The sequence below is a fragment of the Cynara cardunculus genome, assembly GCF_001531365.2.
Source record: "Cynara cardunculus var. scolymus isolate 2C chromosome LG 17, CcrdV1, whole genome shotgun sequence".
In the NCBI taxonomy this organism is placed as follows: domain Eukaryota; kingdom Viridiplantae; phylum Streptophyta; class Magnoliopsida; order Asterales; family Asteraceae; genus Cynara; species Cynara cardunculus.
The window spans coordinates 35,299,241-35,322,012 of record NC_037544.1 but is presented as its reverse complement, the minus strand read 5'-3'; the positions used below and the strand labels follow the sequence as shown (position 1 = coordinate 35,322,012).

Here is a 22,772-nt window from a genome sequence, read left to right as displayed (position 1 = left end):
TTTTATTCAAAAATAAAAACATCATCGATTTCTCAAAATCACATAAAGTCATATTATAACATCGACTGAGATAAAGAATAAAATGAAATATTAAAATCATGATGTATCTCGCTGCATTGCGCGAGTACACTTCTAGTTATATTATAAAACATTTGACAAAAACTCTTAAAAATCATTTTTTATGCATAAAGTACTGTTTATTGATGCATATTACTTAGAATTCAAGATTACAAGTAAATTGTGTGTAAGTATAATTTATTAAAGTTCTATGTTTGAATTCGTGTAACTAACTGCGGATAAACATAATCAAATAGAAAATAAAATCTTATTTTAAAATATAAAAAATATAATTAGAATAATTATTGAGTTCTAACAGAATACTTAATTATTATCTTTATAAAAAAACATATTATTAAACCTAAATCAAGTTAAATTAAATTATAATAAATTTTTTGAATTTAAAAAATATACAAACAAGAACTTTTAAATAGTTAATTTGATACTAATATTGATATGTTTTTTGCAAATTTTATATGACATTTTTAAATTTATATTTTATTCAAAAACAAAATATTATCGCTTTTTAAACACCATATAATATCATATTATATCGACATGAATAAAAAATAACACGAAACATTGAAATGAAAATGTGTCTCGATGCATTACATAGTATCATTCTAATAATTATTATAATATATATAGCATCATTCATTTTTATTTCGTTTTGAGTAAATTACGATTCTTGTCTGCGTGGTTTGTCAATAATTTTGATTTTTATCCTTGTGGTTTTGAAATTGTCATTTTTGTCCCTATGGTTTATAGTTTATTGTTATTTCTTTCCTCGATCAATTCCTACTTTTAAGTAAAAAGGAACCAAAAAAGTAGAGTTGTAAACTATAAGAACCAAAAGAACAATAAATTGTAAATCATTAGGAAGAACATAGCAATAACAAATTACAAACCTTAGGGACTAAAATTGCAATTTCCAACAAACCACAAAGACAAAAAACGTAATTAATTCTTTGGTTGGGAGTAGTGATGGCCAAATCGACCCGGTCCGGGACTGGTTATGGGACTGAAAACCGGGACCGGTTGGTGTTTTTGGTAGTTTCGTGGGACTGGGATCGACCAGGACCGGTTATGGGATCGGCTATGGACCGGCCCGGCCCGAAAATTCAAATAGTTTTATAGATAAATGTATTTTCAAATAATTTTATAATATATTTTTATAAGATAATGTAATTTTAATTATATTAAAACACATTTTTAAAGTGTATTTGAGTGACCCAATTGTAAATTTTATAATGTATTAAAAATATATATCATTAAATTTAAAAAAAAAATCTTATTTTTAAATGCCGGGACCGGTTAGGACCGAGACCGACGACTCATAACCGATTATGAAATATCTTGATTGGTCCTACCATTTTCGACCGAGACCGGTTATGCCCGCTTATAAAAAAGCTTAAAACCGATTAGGCCTAGCCTGGCCCGGTCCGATCCGGTACCGGTTCTTGACCATCACTAGTTAGGAGTCATTAAAAAGTCCTGAAATAAATGCACCTAACCAAGAGAGTGATTGCCACAAAAGGTGTTGGTAATAACTCTCTAACACCAACCTCCCCTGGGCTATCTTTACCACTGAGATGGCTTTGAATTTTCCACTGAGATTTACTGCCATGAAATGACAGATGTGCCCCTATACCCAGACAATTGATGGTCACAAACAAAAGCTGATACCCTTTCCTATTCAATCAATTGTCCCATGGAAACCTTTGGGGACAAATGGATCTGGTTGTGTGTGGACTTCAACTCAACTCAACTCCACTCCTCTTTTAGTCTCTGTTTCTTTCAGGTCAACACCAATCTTTGGAACAAACCCCTGTACTTTTCAACTTTTTATTTCTCCATTTTACTGCAAAGTAAATCCAACTAATCCACTGTAACCCACCTCATGGTAAAATCTGATCTAATCTTCACCGTAAAAAATAGAACAGTTGTTTTCATAGAGACTCGTCATTTTAGTTTTTTGTAAAATGCAAACCGTTCTATGAGAAGCTTTAACTTAAAAGATTTTATTGAACTCTAAATGTAACCAAGTATATCATCAATTTTGATACTTAAAATGGACTGGACGAGAGTGAGATAGACGTGTGAAAGAATTATGAAATTTTTTCAAGACTTTAATTTGACATAGGTAGTTTCAAAATTACCAAACTTGTCTCTTATGTTCCCGATTTTTTTCCTACCTATTTTCTTTACATCTTAGGCCGAACGTACTAGTTATTGTTTGCTTTGTCCACACATCATGACTCACGGTTTTAAAACTAATCGGGTAGATGATGTATTCAATCCCTTGTAAGGCAACCTTAGTTTCTCTCCCCAACTGATGTGAGATTTTACAATCTTGGTAGGATTGAGAAATACATTTTTGTCCCGCCCAATCCTATCCAGGTTAGTCTAATTGTCATGTCAAACGTGGAACAACAAACTTTTGATATTTTATCTCGTCTCTCATACAAGGACGGATAAGACGAGACAGGACAAAACGACCGAGATAGGCAGGTGAAAGAATTATGAAAGGTTTTGAAATTATAATTTTACATGAATAGTTCAATAATTTAGCAAGCTTGTCTAATCCCCTTCTCAAACGCTCTTTTTTTAGTGGGACAAAAAATACATTCTTATCTCACTCAATCCAGTTCAGTCCCAATCTAGTTGCTGTACCAAACATGGAACAAGAAGTTTTTATTGTCCTGCCTCATACTGTTTCGCATACTAAACGCACCCTAAAAGTACCAGAAATATCCATCACTTGCCGGTTTCTAATCGTATCGTATCGTTGGTAGATGATCGCAAATTGCAAGACGACACAATCTTCATTCAAACATTGGAATTAACATATGCTGATACACAAATGATTACACATCAATATACTGTACTTACCGATCGTCTTTCATGTTCTTGGTTTCACTCGAATCATGTTCTACAACACCTCATCATCTTGCTGTTGATATATGGAGCCATCCTGGATGGGCAACGAAGGTGGAGTTCCTGGGGGAATTGAAGCAGCGCCGTTCTCACCCGCACACACACACAGAGCCTCTGCGTCACGAAGAACTGGATCGAGGTCGATTTGACCGCTTAATTCGTTGATGAATTTCAAGAGGGTGTCAAAGTCCATCTGCTCCCCCATTATTTTGACCCTATTTCTTTTAAGGATAGCAATACATACGTAAAGATGAAGATGCTCGCTGGGATAGTGAGTCCATAAAACCTCCCATAACCTCAGTGTTTTATCGTATTCGAACTCCCTGAAGAAACATGGCGAATATTAATTACCATGGATCTTTGCAGACTATAAATTGAGTTCAGATTTTAGGTTATCATCTTCTATTCCGTCCAGTCCAAAATCAAATAAGCATTTTCCTTATCCTTTCAACGGTAATTAAGAAGAGAAGAAATATGTTTCTATATTAGAATTCGATCGTATTTAGCGTTATGTTCCAAATTTTTGCATATATGTATTTCTCCCTTTTCACTAACCGAGCATAATCAGGGAAAAAGCCGTTCTACTTTTAGGGCAGAGGCCAAGTCCGTATTCATCTTACCCTAGATCCCATCTCCAGGTGGGATATATTAGGCTCGTTTGGCGTAAACATGACATAATTCAAATACAACAAAGTTATTTAGATGTTACTCATTTATAATATTTGTTGGGATCCCATATCGGCTAGACTTGAAACATTTCTCTAAAATATATGTTGGAATCTCCCTTTCTCCTTGAGGGCTATTTTGGAGAGTGATCTCGGGGTTCCACATACTATCACAATATTTAACTCCATTTTCACTCTCCATTTTGTGGGGCCCATTTTAAATCTCGTCGAATGCACAATAAGAGGTTCAATACTTGTCACACAACAGGCAGTGAAGACCTTCGTTTTATTAAAATTAAAATGCGGAAAATATGAAGTAAGAAAATGGCACAAGGATAAAGAATAGACTTGCCTTTTGAATTGAATAAGAATCCAGCGGAAGCAGAAAAAATAATTCAAGCAATCATTCTGCTTGAAGTAATTATGTAATGGGCTGTCTAGTAGTTCCACCAGCTGCCATATCAGAAGGTAAAAGACATGTTAGAAACCGCCGCTAAGAACATATTTTGGCCATGTTTGGCGACCATAAAACTAGCTTATTTTTTGAGCTTATTGAAAAACCCATTGGTACACATAAATAAGGTAGCCTTTTCAAATGCTTCTTCAATTAGCATTTCAATAAGCTCCATGGGATTTTTCCAAAAAAAAATCAATTATACCTCTTATATTTTTCCAATTAATTTTTGAACATGTCATTTTAGATCATTTTACGTTGTCATCTAACTTATCTAATTTTTACCAAACATAACTAGTTTATTAGTTAGCTTATCAGCCAACAACTAACTTATCAATAAACAACTAGCTTATCAATCCAAAATTCCCAAAGGCTAGCTCCATACTAGTTTGCATATAAAAATTAATGATGTATAATACGCTGATTTCACAAAGTTCTGTTTCTCCATGTTCGATGTAACAAAGCATGTGCTATACCATGTGCACGTGTAAACCATAGGGGGAGATAGAGAGAAGACCTTTGACAGTGCAAAAAGTTGAGCGTGCATGCCATTCTGATCACGGTTGAAGTTTGGTCCTAGCCGTTCCATTAGAGAAACAAAACACCAAAATGCTTCTGATTCATCTCTCATGATGAATAACAATGGGGAGAGGAGATCACTCATGCCCTATGAAAGATATATATTTTATCTATTAGCAAAATATTGTATATGTGTGCATCTGCAGAGAGGGAAAACATTTGCGAAAGTTCTTCAGATTGGAACCAACAAACCAATAACATGAGTCAAGTAGCTCAGTAGAAAACAACCAAATCAAACCAAACGAACTCGGTATATTCCACTTGAGGTGAGGTCTGGGGAGGATAAGATGCATGGAAATCTGACCTCTACCCCAAAGAGTAGAGCAGTTGTTTCCATGAAGACCCGCGACTAAGTAACTCAGTAGAATGACAATTCAAAACGTAAATCAAAATGATAAGACTGATGTTTAAAGCCATTGCACACATGAAACAGAAATACACATTAGCCCTCCAAGTAAGTCATGCCCTTAACACAATTAACTGATGATTGTATCGTGTTACCTGACAATAACCAAGATCGAAGTTGTAGAACGAGTAAGTCAACAATATATCATGCATAAGGCGTACATTGGGATTGCCATCCCCCTCATAGAATGGCAGTGATCTGTCGGTCCTTACCTTGAAAACAGAGAAAATATGTGTAACTATCAATATAAAAAATCTGAATTGTTCATAATTTGAAGTAGCTGTTTGTTCAGTGATCGTATTCATACCACATCTTTCTCGATAAGACCCTTCCTTTCTCTGAATTTTGTAAACCTTTTTGCCTGTTCTGGGGAAATGCTCTGCAGGAGGAAAATGGGGCAAATACAATATGCTGAATTTCTTCATAAGACAATAATAGTTGAAAGACAAAATAATAGTTTCTGCAAATGATGTAATTCAAGACGCTATGCATTTGTATTTATCTATTTCGATCATTATAACATGATCCAATGTCTTAACTATGTGATTCGTTCCTTAAAAAATAGAACTTATCAGGAGGCTGCAAACTAGGCATAGATGTCAAATTCAGTACCATACCAACTGATTAGGCATCTCCCCATGATACCAAAAATATTCACAGCTATGTTCAAAATAAACGAAAAGCAGAAAGTAAGGTAGGATGTTACAACAGCATCCCTGCTAAAAAATTAATCACAGACCTGCCATTGGTTTTTGATGGTTCCATACTCTGACTTCTTAACCGACACAGCATACTGCCTCTCTGCGAATGTAGAATTGTATGGATAATATCCCAATAAAAATGCCCAAACCTGAAATCATGAATCATTTAAAAGTTCATTTCAACTACCTGAAGGGAGAAACACGTAAATCAATAGTACCACAAAATACAAACCTCTTTTCGCAGGTTGTGCTCCACTCCCCCATAGAATATTCTCTTCTTCAAAGCATTTGGATCCACAACTCGGCCTTCAGCATCCAAAAAGGTTGACCACTGTATAAAAATATCTTAGCAGTCAGTGACCTACATGTACTTCACTTTCATATGGATTTGAACCCTGTGCTATGGTGAAGGGAAACAGATCGGATACAGGCTACAAGTTAATATCCATTGCATGCAAAATAAACCAATAAAGCAAACCATCCCAGTACCATGAGACTATGAGAGATCATAAACAACAAGATACAAGCCTTCATCCACATATAGGGGTATATATATGATAATAGAGATGTACTTCCTTGAAGAACTGTGAGAATGTTTTGCCCATAGATGTGCCCAAGAAGGTTAATTCTTCCAATATTTGCTACATTATCGGCCCAACTTCTAATGGAAGGAACTTAATTTCCTTAACTTTCTTTATTTCCCACTTGTAGGTTTGGGGCTGCATAACGCCCTCACTCTTCTTCAATATGAACAATAATTTGAAATGCAGTATTTTCTTCTTACACCAAACAAAGTGACAAAATAAAGACATTTAAAACCATTTCAGGGTATTTCTCAGAGGAAGTCTAACATCAAAAGTCTTATAACCCCTAAAGTGGCCCCAAGAACTTGTTATTAGCTTTTACTGCACGACAAGTTAATCTTATCCAGAGAGAATTGTTACATTGAAACCGTTAAGCAGAAATCCGCTCATGATACAGTACTTGATAATTTCTCATACAATGATAACACATATACAAAGAAGTGTTCTGTACCTCTTCAGGTCCCAAAGGATGCTGCCGTGGTTGCCCCCATACAAGTGTTAATTTATCAAACTGCCACAAATAAAGGAACAAGGTTAAACAAATATACTAGAGGGGACGAATTGATCTGTGGGCACTCATCAAAAGGACATCATAACGGATTCTCATATGAAGTTCATAGGTGCTAAATTTTAGCAAACTAAGGAGTCGGTCATGATAGTATAACAATGATCAAATACTAAAATTAACCAGACAAGTGAAACTATAAAATCAGAAGACTGAATTGCTACGTAAGATCCATAGCACTGATGTCCCTAGTTAGGTAAATCATCATGAAAGAATAATCAAACTGAAAGCAAAAGTGCATGTTGACACACCTATTTTGTGCAGGGTTGCATAGCATGCATTTTCTTAGCTAAAGAAGCATCAGCTTCTAAATCCTAGATATCGATACCAAATCAATTTTCGAAGCATCAGATCATTTTCAAAACAACCTACTGCTTGCATGGGAAGGCATAAGTGAAGGAAAGAAGGGAAAACAGAAGAGGGGAGACAAGTATTCGAAGTTCAATTGGTGAACACCGGATAGAGGAGCAGAAAAGCAGTAGTAAGATCAATTAGTACATTAATTGTTTTTTTGTGTTCAAGTATCTTTATGCAAACTGTGCTACTTCAAAATGATATTACATGTTTCTTAAATATAAAAGTTCTGTAGTGATGTTAACTAAATGAACAGGGTTGAGCACACCAAAATGCATTTGCAATGATTACTATGCCGTCAAGATAATTTTATTGTGATTCTATTTCCAAAATCAATCTTGCTTCGCCATAGGAGTATGTATAGACCTTGTATGAGAGTGTGGCCTACACATAAGACTCCGAATAAAAACCACTGAAGGATCTAGAGACATGTAAGAGACTAGTCAATACACTCAACTTCCTAAATTACACCTCAAAATTGTAAACTTGGTAAGCATGCCAGTGTATGGAGCACACATCTGCTCCCTGGCTATTGAGATGTCCTAAACAGGAATCTCAAGAGTGGTCTAGGAATCGGTATCTTGTACTCAGATCAGGGACACTGCACACTAGGGCATTTCCATAAGAGGTTAAGGCAGGATTGTACATGGGGAATTCCTGTTACCTGGAGTTCTACCTACGAGCAATGGGTATCTGTAGAAGACACGTCCTGTGAGAGGACAAGAACAGTTTTTGCTTACCAGGTGTGGCTGATGCCATGAAATGACTCGATTCATATTACACTTGTTTTAGTAAATGGTGAAATGCTATTTTGTGCAAGTTCAAGTACAACTTTGAATATTAATTTATCTTCACCTGCAACGTTACACATGATTTTCATAAACTAAATAGATGAAAAACAAAAGATAGATAGCAATGCTACACGACATCGACTAAAGGAAATCAGAACCATATATCATGGTTGTCAATATGTAATTCCTCTTTCAGTTCCAAAACAAATTGAACACAAATTTCAGCAATTTTTTAGCGTTGCACTCAAATAATCTATGACGCAATGACCCCCCCCCCCCAAAAAAAAACAATGACGAATATCTTTTCCATGTACCCATCCTACCATGTTTTTTATTCCCATGCACAAAAGTGATTCTGGAGGAATTCTTCCCAACAATAATGCCTACTTGCAGATGGTACTAATCTAGAGACCTCATTTGCATGTAAATCTGCAGATCTCAATGGGAATATGCTGTACAAGGGCGATGTGTAAAATGGGGTATAGGTGATGGTCCTGATGGATAAGATATAGTCAAAATGCTAGCGACAGGTAATGTTAGTTTGCCTTTGTAGAACAGAATATTTTCTTGTTCAAGCCCCTAAACGTCAATGATGGGCATTAACCGCAAATGGCCAGTTATAAACTCTGATGTGAAAGAATCCCTTGTTTCAAAATGGTAACCACTCCAAAGGCTCCTTAGGTGCTTTGCACCTCAAAACTAAGTTTTCAACATGCTACTTTTCTGGTATGCATAAAATATACTATAACAGTAGTAGTTTTTTACAGCTTTATCTTTTCAAGTAGATTTACCTCCAAAGGGTCAGAGGCTACTGGAACTTTAGTGGGAACATTTTCCACATCATTCAAGGCTGCTTCCTGATGCTGGTGGTCTTTGGAAGCCCAATTATTCTTCCTCTTCTCAGTTGGACCATGACCATCAACAAGGCTCTCACGGAAGAGTTGGGAAGTCGTCTCTCGAGCAAACCTCGTCACAAGAGAGAATTTCTCTAAAACTTGAATTGAAAGATCTCGAGCAGGATCATGGTTTTTTTGCCTCTGCCTGTTGTTTTGCTGTACACTACTCACATGATCCTCTTGTCTCTCCTGATTACCATCAGAGGGAGAACCTGTAAAGGAAGATGAAGGTGTTCCGTTTGCAAGAGATCTCGGAAGCTCCAATGAAGACAAAGTTCTCTGATGAGACATATTGAAACAACGTACAATGAGAAGCAGCAGTTCAGGAGCAACTTACAAGTGAAAAACTCCAAAGTACAAATTTCATCGTCACTGAATGATTATAAAACCCAGTAAAAAACAGAAAATAACTAGAAAATCCCATCTACTGTTGTGAATTTTCTATGGAATAAGAGATTTGCGGTTTCCTTTAGAACATATTTAGGAACCACTTCAAACAAGCTAAATGAACAGAGGCTAAAAAACGAGCAGTTATTAGCACAAAAATAAACTGTACCTGAAAAGGATCTTCAAAGTTATTTACAAGAAACACATTTGCATCTTCTGCCGACCTGTGACAACAGAGGTCTAATTAGAAGCAATCTGACAGGCTTAAGACCCAATAATATGCTATGGATCGACGGTCTTTTTTAAGGATATCCACAATATTTTCACGAATATATCCTTCATAAATCTTAATGAAAAGGCAAGTAATACAGGTAGAAAACAATAGACAAAACAAGAAAAAGAAAACAGATACCATATACAACTTGAAAGAGAGATTGTGAACTATGGGGGCTAATTCAAATTTTAGGAATCTTTTCAGCTGACAGAAGAGAGAAGATTGTCCTTTCAACTTGAACTTTCTTTCCAAGAAAAAAAATGTAGCAATCTAGTGCAAAATCCAAGGCTACAAAAATATCTAAATGCTCTTGAGCACTTTTTATTAAAGTTTATATACTGCAAGTACACCAGCAAGGAACGTGATGACTAGAAACTAGATATATTATCAGCATAGTCACCAATTAGTTCCACAATGGAAAGCATTATACAAAAAATCAAAGGCATAGCTCCTACGGTTTGAATTCAGCAAGGTATTTTTTTAAGACGAATTTGGGAAGGGCTAATAGCTGTAGTCTGACCTAAATAGGGAGTGCCAGAGAGGTCTCTTAAAAGAGGACATCAAACATGGTAACAAATGTCACACTGTGTCTAGCTGTGCCGTACTGAGTCATTGTTTACAGAGTGACATCTTCACAGCAAAGCCACCTGCTGCTCAATTGTTTGCTTATATGTAATAAAGAGTCATTTTTTCAGTTTAATCACTGATAAATCGTCATAATAAACCAACTTTATTGTTGTTAAAACCCTGGCTTATTGGTGTTCACTTGATTCTATGTAACATACACCTCTTTGTTTATTCAATTCATTCATGTATGAACCTACATTAACAAGCTCTTGCTACAGCCAATAAAAGCCAGTATTTTCTTTCGTATATTGCCAAACAGAACACCTTACACAAATACAAGGACTCACAAAAGGGGCTGTTTGGTTGGTTTTCATCAAGTCCTGTATGGATAAAGCTGTCTGTATGGATTAATTTGTCTGTATAGATTGGGAAGATTTTTGGTTGGAAGGTTTTTTCATAAGATGGAAGGAGCATTTTTTTCATTGGGAGGGGCAGGTTTGGAAAAAACTTGGCTTTCTGCATAAAGCTCCACCCTAGAAGCTTACTGAATAAGCCACTTTTTATATCATTAAGCCACTTCCAAACAGTTACGTATAGCTGACCAAATAAGCAGTGAGTCCCATTAAGCTAATTAAGCTGCTAACAAACATGCATCAAGATATATAAACCGGAGGTCTAGCTTTGTAGCACAAGCTTCAGCAATATTCCTGGTCCTGTAGCCTTCTTACTGACATCATACTTGTATAATACCATAAACCTACAAAACAATAACTGCGAAGGTCTGCCCCAATGAAAACAAACTATTAAGCTATCTTTCAGTGGCTCCAGAAATATAGTTCATGCAACTATAACTGTTTTTAATTTGTTCTTCTAGTTTCACTTTTAGCCTACCCCAACTAGTACGGGATAAGAGGCCTCTTGTTTATTGCAAGTACAAGGGTCTTCTTCTATAGATGATATTTATGACGTAATCTGTAATTGCTAAAAGAATTATGACAATGTAATACCAACTCCCCTAAACCCTAAAAACAACACATGGTAAGAGAACAATTTTTCATTAAATTTTACAGGGAACCAAATTAACATACTGTAAGATCTTAGATGGGAGTAAAATGTACAGCACCAATGCCCACATGTATGCATTTATACATGTTGCATTGTTGTTTAATTGTGCATGTATGCATTTGCTGATTAATAAAGTTTCCCTCTACCATAGCAAGTGTCCATGTGATATATTTGAGAAAAGCAACCTCCTATGATAGCAAGACCACATTGGCCTTTGCGAATAGCATAGATAAGACAAAACACTAACCTGACGATATGTACATGTTGCTTAATTGTTGCAAGAAACTCTCGTACTCCTCCACTATAGAAGTAAAGCGGAGGGAACGCTAGACCTGCACAAAGTTCCGATCAGGCTGAGTAGCTCAAAATGGAAATCACGTCAATATTGAACGTTGTCCACCAGCTTTTCTTAAAACATGTGGGGAAAAAATTAGTGCAAGTTAATGCAATTGAAGAAGATCCTCAAGGAAGCCACTGAAGCCACTGAAATACTTCCAAAGACCATCAAGTAACATATACATGAAACAAAAATAGCAACATTTAACATTGGCTGCCCCACTTTTGACCGCCTATACATTAGTGCATGTCAGTTTTGAGAAGAAGAGGGCACCATAACTTTTTTTAGTATCTAGGAGAAATTACTTCAAGACCTTACAAAATAAAATTAAACCATTACATAATAAACGATGGTCAGAAAAAATACAACTCGGAAATTAATTGAACTCCCAACTGTCTTCTAAAGGGAGCTGGCCTCTTCACACTCCTGAAAATCCTACAACCATGTAAGAAATAAAATAATAGTCGTGCTAATCCCCCCTCTACAATGCTTCAGGTGCATCTTAAGGGTTTCAAGGTGATCATGCCAGTTGCCTAACTAACTAATAATCCATTACAAACATATGCTAGGTCCAACATACGCATGATCTGCTAAAAAAACAACACTAGTCAGGCATGATGAAGTTCACATGAATAAAGCTAATATAAGAAAGTTTTCTCAAAAGTACAGCCATAAGACTTGCAAAATCCACACTGCACATAACACAATAATGCAAGAGTGGGCTATGAAGTTCAAATTTGAACAGTCATAAACTTAGATGAACAATCAATTAGAGAACTTTGTTTTGTACATGATAGAATTCAAATTAGAAACCAAAAACAACAAGAAAGTCATACGTATATTTTGATATATGGCACAGGTAAACTTGAGAGATGTTTTTTGATAAATACACTACATCCATTTAAAATGCAAAAGAATGTATTAGCCTACCAGATGATAAAACAACAATAACGTACTGCCACCCAATTGTTGGAGTATGCCGACGAATTGACTGAATCTCAGAAAATGGTACTGCTCTTATGGTATACAAATTTTTATCTGCATAAAGCAACAGTAAAAATTACATCCACAGTTCCAATATTAATCACATGCTTATGCATATACGTACGAGGAGGAAAGCATCTATACTAAAGAATTTATAAAACTGTAAATCATTGCTTAGCATCCTGAAAATGCTGGTCCTGCCACCAGGTGGACAGTGCAAAGACACGTGCTGTCAGTAATACTAGCAAAATCAGATGCCATCATGTTCACTCATGCCGCCATATGGCCATACCTGAATACTTGTGCACTCAAGCAGAGATGACCAACATGCATAAGATCATAATTTGAAATATATTGATGGCATAAATTTTTACGCAAGTCCGGAACCAAAATGTATCACCTTATCAACTATCAAGAGAATGACAGAAAATCCTACGACTACGAGGTGCATAAGAGTTCACTATACACATACGTACACTGCAAAGAATTAAAAGATGAGGCTAACCTCTCTCAGACAGCCTCGCATTTGAGCCTTGACCTTTATAAGGTATCCATGTCTATTATGATAAAAAGAAGTGTATCTTACTACCATAATAAACAAGCTAACAGAACATGCATCACAAATCACAACAATAGGGCATTACCATGAATAGTGAAGAGCCCTGCTTAATCAACCTCAAACGCCCACTGATCCTCTCTGTGGCATATTGAGTTGGATGAATCGTCACATTATCCTTCAGGTACACTACTTCTGCATCTTCGGGATCGCTAGAAGAGCTTCGCTTACTACTATCACTACGGGTCATACTTGACGAGCCCTAAGACATACAGAAAACAAGTAGACCTAAACATACAAGATGTGGGCTTCCAAATAAAGCCAATTTATAGCAAAAACATAAACTGATCACACAATAGACTACTATCAATTATTACTTCAACTTTCATTTTTTATCCAAGATTTTTAGTTGGTGAAGGAAAAAAAAGCATCTGAGTTGCAACAAAGTTAGCTGCTTGCATACACCATCTGTACAAGTTTATCTTTGCTAACCCTAATACACACGAATTGCATGTATGTAACTACCTAATCACAATTACGCATACTTTTATACATATAGAGGCTACTGGGCACTTCACAAATGCAGATGTAAGGAAGTGCCTTTACCTGAGTAACTGAGTATCTTGTTCCTGATCAATCCAACCATACAAATAACATGGAATCTTAAGCAAGCTTATTTTCTAAAATCTAAGCCTATGACACCTTCATCCAGTCAATTAAGCAAAGCAATTACATAAGTAATGCAAGAAATGACATGCTCACTTAAGTTTTCGGATTCTTCATTCTGTAGAATTTAGTTTTAACAGGTGGTCAGAAATTTCCCATTATGAGGAATTCGTTATCTTGCTTAATCAAGGTGCCCCTTATGTCCTATTTCTATCAACATATGCATGAGATTACAAATTTTCGCATCAATAGCATTCAAAAAAACATTTATTGAAGAACATAAATATTGATTGCAAAAGTTAATTGTTTGAGAATTAAAAAAAAAAAGCAAGATAAAGATGATTGCATACAAATTCTAAGAAGGTTGTTTGATCACTACATTATCCACCATCAGTCCATTGCAAAATTCATGCTCCCCAAAATCCAAACACAATAAAGCATTACTTGATTAGTTGATTATAAATTTTCACATCAAAAAACTTCATACTAAGTCATCTATTAACATAAGAATCCAGCATTCTTCACTAAACCAAAGCATATGTTTATCAAGTCAACTATAAACATAGACAAAAATCCGTTGCAGGGTTCCTCCTTTAACCTACTCAAAATGATGAACTAAGAAACGATCACTTTCAACCAATATGAAGTAAGTTGTGTACTTATTGACTTGTTCAACTAATATTATACCAACAGTCATGCTGGACCAAGACTAAACACATCAAGTCTCAACAGCTTACAAATAGATCCAATTGTCTGCAGTAGTTAAAACCTACTGCACGTAGTTCAGAAGCTGCCTAAACCCTAAGGAATTCACATAAATATGAGTACACATCAATAGCTTCCCAATTGGTCACCATAAACTTAAAACAGAAACAGATCATGCTACTTAAGTGATCAATGAAAAGATCCGCAATCATTACCGAACCGAATAGCTCACAAACTCGACTCAACTTCTAACGCTAATAAACATGCTCACTGTGACCCTAAATTACACGAAATCAAGTACTTCACAGCACAAACACTCAAACTTCATTCAATTCGCATCACAATCGATCCACAAATGCCTCAAACCAAAACAGATAACTACCGATCGCACGAGTTCACATACAAAACGATACTTTACTCCTGATTTCATTTTTCGATAAGCGGATAATACAGTAGGTCAAGTGTTGCTTACTTGTTTAGATGCGGCGGCGTAATCGGCGTCGTCGGACAAATCGTGAATCTCCGTTTCGTGCATCGCCACCGGTAATAGATGCGATGGGAAGGGGAAAGGCGGTGATGACGAGCTGGATTTCTTCCGATTCGAGAGATGAGGTGGAGATAGGGGGGTTAATTTGAAACTTTAGAATATGATACAAATAACATACTCATAAATTAATTTTATTTAATACAAATATATAATATTTATTATTTTCATATAATTTTTTAATGAAAAAATTCCTCTAATAACTTAAAGGCTAAGGATTGCGGTTATATCCCATGTTAAGGAAATTGCTTCCACCGGTGATCGAATTGATTCTTAATTATTTTCAATGCAAATCTCTATCAACAATTATGGTAGGCATGGTAACAGGTCGGGGATGTGGTGTGTTTTGTAATTTCTGGCTTTAGCCTAGGCTTTTAATAACATCCCCTGGCTCCGGTTCCCGATGAGTACGGGGATTAATATCCCGTCTCCAGTCAAACTTTATGAATAATATCCGTTTAGTTTGAGTGTACCGGGGATCCCTGTCCCCAACCACGATTTGAGTAACAGCCCCTGACCCCGGCCCCGGCTTGAGTCTACTGGGGATCCCTGGGCCCGGCCCTGAGACTCGTTTTAGCGGAGAATCCATGTCCCTGTTCAGGTCGGGTGAGCCGGATTTCCCCCGGATCGAGGCAAATCACCATTCTTAAGTTATGGTATAATAATTTTTTTGTAATTTAGAAGAGATTTGTATTGTAATAGTTATGTTATATTGTATAATAGGAAAAATAATATAAAAATCTTTAAATTTATATAGGAGAGAGAAATAATATTTTAATTTTTTTTCTGAGAATAAGAGGTACCGAAAATAAATGTATAGGATAGAGAAATAATATTTTGTTAAATGTATTGAATATTTTAATAATATAGTTAATGCTGAAATTGCTAAAATAAAATAGTTGCTGGAGTTGGATGTAATTTTTGTTTGAGATTTTGACTTTTGATATTATATTTAAGAAAAAGATAACATAGTTGTTTGCACATGCTCTTATATTTTGTAATATTTATTAAACCTGATATAATAAGAACAAGAAACAAAAAAGGGGAAAAGTACCCGAATAACACCAACGAATAAACTGAATCCAAGAGGCTAATAAAAGAAACTCAAACTATACATGAAAACCAAGCCCCCACACCACCTCGCTCACAACAGACAAAACTTCGGCCCGCTTGGAGATCCAATGGAACTAGATGTGTTGAAGAGCAAAAAAATGATAAACAAGCAGAACAGCTTCAAACGGGTCATTCGAGAAAATATATTTGTTCCGATAGTTCCAGATTGAGTAGAAAGATGTCCCTGAAACCGCTTTCCAAAGGTGACGTCTCGAGCATGAAATGGGAGGGAGTATGAGTTATCTAGCAGTCCGCTCAAAGTAACAGACCGGGACAAAGACCACCCCCACCATTTGAACAGATCTACTCACAAGGAAAAGCTAGAATGACATTTTAAAAGGCAATGCTCAATGGTTTCCTCAACATTCCTGCACCAAGGACACAGGATAGTATGGAGATCAATCCCCTTGTTGTGAAGAAGCGACCTAACTGGAAGCCACCCCTATCGATGAAGACACAAACCATTCGAGGCACACAAGAGCTCCAAACTGTAGGAGTGACGTTCACAAGGACCTGCAAAAACTTGTCATCAATCAAACATATTAAAGTTGACGTCGAAAATATCTCATCTTTTTTAAGCAACCATACCCGACAATCCTAAGTATTAGGCCTAAGAACAACGGGAGCAAGCATATAGTTCAACACCTTTAAATCACCAAGCGCTTGTCCCCTAGGAGGTCTAGACCACGCCCAGAAACCATATCCCAGATCCATCAAGGAATACGCCTCAAGACGGCATGGCACACGTCTCACCTTACACAACCGCTACAGCGTTTACCTTATCATCTAAGACATGCCTTGCACCATAATACAACCACTATAGGATTTTAAAGGTTATTTTCGGTATGTACGAGATTTCTGGTTTCAAAAACGATTCTTCTACTGATTGGCAGGTTTAAATTTAATCATCTTAAATGAATATTTAAGATTCAAAGATTATAATGGTATCTCAGTATTTTTTAACTACGTCACATGTATAAACTAACTTCAAATACCAGTATCGCACCACAAAAGTTCTTACTTTTTTCCTACCCATTATTTAGGTTTAAGTGTCGGTATTTCTTGCCAAGATGCTCGTTGAGAAAGGCTCATCAACAAACGTCAACAAATTGTGTCGTAGAAGGGTGTTATTTTGACTTTTTAGGTACAACTGTTTATCAGTGTCATCTTGTTGGTGCAAGTGCATGAAAATATAATTTATAATAATTTACACTTTCTAATTTCATAAATTTTGATTAGCAACAAATGGAACCATATAGACTTTATGTTTACTGTTTTCTACGTTATGTGCAAAAAAATATACGATATCGTTACAAATTTGCTCATACACTGAGAATATAATAAAGTCAAACAAGAAATTGGAAGCCTTCTTGTAGAGTGTGATGCTAACATATATTCTCGGAAAACGAGCGGTATAACTATAGTCAAGCGTTAATTCGAGACGTGTGCCAAACAATTCTCTACGTCAATGAAAATATCAAGCAGTAGCAACCCGTGATACAGATAACAAAGATGATATTTTAACACAAGCAACAAAAAGTAACGTACTCTAATTTGATTCCTACTTTGGGTAACGTACTTTCAAAATTTCCATTTTGGTACTTAAGATGTAAAGTTTTAAACATTTAAGTAACCGGTTGAAAACTAATTTTAGATTAAAAAAGATTAATTTTAGATTACAAAAAAATCCATGTCACTAACCACGTCAGCAAATAATATTGATTGGAGATCACACCACTCGCTACATCAACATGATAACCGGTTACCTAGGTACTTAAATGTTTAAAACTTTACATCTTAGGTACCAAAATGAAAGTTTTGAAAGTACGTTACTCAAAATAAGAATCAAGTTAAAGTACGTTACATTTTCATGCAATTTGCCCTTTATAAAACACAACCATTTATTATCAAACTTATTTTCTAATGTGAATGATAATTTCTAATAGAAAATCATTTTATCAAATTGCTAAACTACATACTTGAAATTATAAATTTTCAACTCAAATCATATTATTTCACAATAAAATGCGTCGTGATGATCAGAGTCCCTATACTAAATTTTTAGCTCCGAAATGATTAACTTGAACTTCTGAATGCCACTTTGAGGTTTTAATTATGCTTTCAAACAGTCGTGTATTTAGATGGTGCGGAAATGCCGGACTTTGTCTGTTCGCCAGACCAATCATGCAGTGTGGAAATGCGATATTAGGTCGCATGCTACAAATTGTCCGGTTCCAACGTTAGTTGCATATAAGTCATGCAGGATGCATAACCAACTCACTACGATTAACCAATGCATGCTCAATCCTTTGGACGTGTTCTCATCATCTGCTCTGTGTCCTAAGTTTTCTCTGAACATAAGGTCGAAGGGTGATAGAGACGGAAAATATATACATCAACAACTTATTTTACATCAAATTATCTTCACCCAGTTATAACTTCATCAGTTATTAACGATTTTTACTGATGATTTCATATCTAAAATATGAAATGACTGACAAAATAATAATAATAATGAATAAATGTTTCACTAGGCATTCAAGATCTGAATTTCGAAGTCATAATTTTTGTAATTATCATATGACATATTCCAAAGTTTTTTTTGAAGTATATAACATTTATATACGACAAATAAAACAAATAAATTCACACACATTTATCACCTTTGATGAGATTTGAACCTCTGACATCCTAGGAGGTCAAAGACTCACATACCGCTAGGTCCAAAGATCATTTGGTGATTCCAAAGTTTTTGTAGTCAAGAGATTTTTATCATTCCAAAAAATCCTCTTAAACATCTAATATATAATTAGACGGTGTTCAAGTTTTGTTCTAAAAGTCGTGTCATGTCGACAAGGCTCGTGTCTCACGTCTTGTTAAGCCTCGTAATTGTTGTTTATGACGACTTTTTATTTTATTTTTTTATGATACTTTCAACAAACTTTATACATTAATAATTTTTTATGGATTTAAAAAACGTTCAATAGCATTGAGTATCAGTACAAACATATATGTGTATATATAATATAATATGATGGAGATTCAATTGAAGACACCCTCGTTTTACGAAAACGACCTAATCACATGTGATTTTACACTAACATTATATGTAAAATGACATGTGTTTCACAGGTCGCCCGCTCACCCTTGCATTGACCGTGTTCCGTAATTGCATGTAAAATCACATGTGATTTGGTCGTTTTCTTGTTATCTTAGTTTGACTATGTTCTCGTTTGATCCTTCTCCCTCTATGTATATATATGTATGCACATTTCTATCGACTTAAGGGCCGTTTACCAAACACTTACCCGGTAAGTGCTTACCGGTAAAATTTAACACTATTATTTACTTACTGGGTAAGATCTTAGTCCACAAAAACGACATCGTATGCAACAATTTACCCGGTAAACGCTTACCATGGTAAGAGTTATCGCCCACACTTACCGGGTAAGGCTCTTGGTCATTGTCTTGCTCTTACCGGAGAAGATTCTTGGTCCTTACCATATTCATCCGGTGAGGTAACGTGACTTGATAAACGCTCACCCGGATAATCGTTTGGTAAACGACCCCTTAAACCATGCCATAAAACCGTTAGGGTTCATAAAACTTGAGAGTTGACTATGTTGCTAAATAAATATCTCACGTCATTTAAAACCTTGATTTAATAATCGTATAAATTATAAAATGAATTATAAAAGTACATATACACAAGAATACAAGACATGTATCCAAATTCCAATGCATACCATTCCCCACATCACAAATCCCTTCAACTTTTGGTCATTTTGATCCTAATTTCATGCCAACATGTAATCAACAAAGGGGGAAATTAGGTACTTTTGCTTTCCCAATGACCCAAAATCCCAAAATTAATAAATAAATTATTTTTAAATTCCTTAAAACTATATTAATTTTTTTTGCTTAAGTATGTATTTAAATTTTTATATTCATATTTAATACAAATAAAAATATTTATCCATTATTTGACTTCAAATATATATATATATATATATATACTCGAATGATACTCACACAATACAGCGAGATACATCTCGATGTTAATGTTTTAATTTTATTTATTTTTGTCGCAGTCGATGTCATAATACGGTTTTATGTGGTTTTGAGAAAACGATAATGTTTTTATTTTTGAATAAAATATAAATATGAAGATATCATAAAAATTTGAAAAAAAATATGGTATTAGTACCAAACTAATTATTTAAAATTTCTCATTTTTTGTATATTTCATTAATTCATTTTCTTATTTTTGGTTTAATTTTATAATTTTTTATAGAGATAATAATTAAGTGTTTTGTTAGAACTCAATGATTATCCTAATTATATTTTAGATTTTTTATATTTAAAATTAGATGTTTATCTTATATTTGATTATGTTTATCTACAGTTAGTTACACGAAATCAAATATAGAGCTTTAATAAGTTGTACTTACGCACAATTTACTTGTAATATTAAATTTTAAGTAATATGCATCAATAAACAGTACTTCATGCATAAAAAATGGTTTTTAAGAGTTTTCGTCAAATACTTTATAATCTAGTGTGTGTGTGTATATATATATAGGTACAAATAACAATAGTATTTTACCCGACTTTGTATAGGACAAATAATGACGGTTTTTAAACCTTATTCTGATTTGAAACTAATATGAAGTAAAGTTCAAAACCTTTTATCCACCTCACATATACAGAAGTAAAATTATTGAATGAGAATGCGGACAACTTACGACAAAATGCAATAATTACCAAATCACGTGTGATTCATAACACGTCAAGAAGGAAGCAGGCAACTGGTTGACACAAACAAGATTGCGTGAAAACTCATCCGTGCAATAGCTGGCAGGGGGGGATTTAGTTTATGTTGGTAGGGGTCCTAGGCCCCTAACAAACCCACCAATTTATAAAATAAAATAAAAAAACTATGAAATATTTGTTTAGTAAATTTTCTTATTGTGCGTCCAACAAGAACAAGGCAAGGGCCCCCAACTTGATATCTTGATTGTTAATTGGTCCATTTACAACACACACTGATATTTTCTTTCGAAATATAAAATATAAAAACTATACACCCCGATAAATTAGTAAAAACTCAACTGAACATCGACCTGAATAAGTTATCTTTATTCGGTTAACTAAATCGTTTAAGCCGAAAAGGAAAACCCAAAACTGTTTTCATCCGGATGAATTATTTGGTTTTGATTTTTTTTTCTACACCCCTAAGTGTGCCATCAACTATAAAAGTTTCTGAATCCGCCACTAATAGCTGGTTAACACTACCCTTCTAGACATATTGCAAATCACATGTGACAGTTATATAATCACATCCCTTCTCACACCTCGTAAATTGACTGTCTTCTCCTTTAAACCCGTCCCAACATATACATATGTACACATATACACACTCTCTCGCGTGTGCACATGCGCGCACACACATAAATATACATATATATAGGGTTTGTTTCAAATACAACCCGTCATATTTGTATAACCAATTCAACCCAATAAATTGAGATATTTATGGAAATGATGAGAGTTCATTTATTATGATTTGAATATTTATGGAAGATGAATATGGTTCATTAATTATGATCAATACTTTTTATGAGGAAACAATCAAAACTTTTATGAAATCACATATTAATCAAATCAAATGAACGGTTGAGATTGAGTTGTATTGGTTGCACAAATGTCATCGGTTGTATAATAACCAACCTCTATATATATAGGGGCAGGTTCAAATGAAAACCGTCCAATTCTAAAAAACCGTGTAAACCAAATTCGACCAATCAGAAAATTCCATTTTTTTTCAATTAAATTTAATGAATAAGGGTATTTATGTCATTTTAAACATTTATTTTATAATTAAGGAAGTTATTAATACATATTATTTAARGAAATTTAATAAAAGAAATATTGAAAAATGTAACGTTTCAACATTTAAGTATATTATATTATTAAAATCTTGATTTTAATGATTTGGTATTCAATGAATCATGRAACAATTTATGAAGATTTCAGCAAATATATRAATGAAATTGTGGGTTGCTGCTGGTTAGGAAAAAAAAAACAAATGTTCATGAAACTCTATAAACATGAAGAGGTTTCATATGTCAATGACTTATTTGCTTCTTCAAAGCATATGGTATAAATCAATGAAACAGTGTCATGATGGAGAAAAATTTTATATTCTAATTGATGCATGATTCGTGAAATATTTTCATGGTATTCCGTATTGCTTTGTGATTCAAGTTGATTCGTTTAATTGGTATAATGAAATGGGTTCATTAAAACGAAACAATTTCATTTTCATAAAACATTTTTCATTCTTTAATTGATTCGAGATTAAAGAACTAGTTTCATGGTTGGACATTTTCATTTTATTGAACATGAAATTAATGTTCATGTAACTCTTTCGATGTGAAAAGTTTTCATTACGAAATAGTTAATCAAATAGGTTGATGTTGGTGAAACATTTTCATTTTATAATTGGCTCGAGGTTGAAGAACTAGTTTCATGATGAAACAGTTTTATTTCATTTTATATGAAATTAAGGTTCATGTAAATGTT

General features: G+C 34.6%; 1 protein-coding gene across 2 annotated transcripts; it reads right to left on the bottom strand.

Annotated features, from left to right (window-relative positions):
• Positions 1–2,861: 2,861 nt before the first annotated feature.
• Positions 2,862–15,144, bottom strand: LOC112500150 (TBC1 domain family member 15-like). Of its 2 annotated transcripts, none has more exons than XM_025103478.1 (15): positions 15,003–15,144; positions 13,248–13,421; positions 13,109–13,160; positions 12,550–12,657; positions 11,530–11,614; positions 9,546–9,600; positions 8,885–9,268; positions 6,835–6,894; positions 6,032–6,130; positions 5,838–5,948; positions 5,406–5,477; positions 5,194–5,310; positions 4,631–4,780; positions 4,008–4,112; positions 2,862–3,313 (listed from the first exon to the last, which is right to left on the bottom strand). In XM_025103478.1, exons 1-15 carry the CDS (start codon positions 15,063–15,065, stop codon positions 2,990–2,992), a joined length of 1,959 nt encoding a protein of 652 aa, XP_024959246.1. In that variant the 5' UTR covers positions 15,066–15,144; the 3' UTR covers positions 2,862–2,989. The 2 variants fall into 2 exon arrangements, with proteins under 2 accessions (XP_024959246.1, XP_024959245.1); XM_025103477.1 differs by having other exon boundaries at positions 2,862–3,317; positions 4,012–4,112.
• Positions 15,145–22,772: the final 7,628 nt, after the last annotated feature.

What these genes read in the sequence shown, in the direction of transcription:
- LOC112500150 (XM_025103478.1), bottom strand. Translation starts at nt 15,065, where the DNA reads ATGCACGAAACGGAGATTCACGATTTGTCCGACGACGCCGATTACGCC. An exon ending in ACGCCGCCGCATCTAAACAA is followed by an intron (nt 13,422 to 15,002) that starts GTAAGCAACACT and finishes TGTATGTCTTAG; the next exon opens with GGCTCGTCAAGTATGACCCG. An exon ending in TGCGAGGCTGTCTGAGAGAG is followed by an intron (nt 12,658 to 13,108) that starts GTTAGCCTCATC and finishes TGCTTTATGCAG; the next exon opens with ATAAAAATTTGTATACCATA.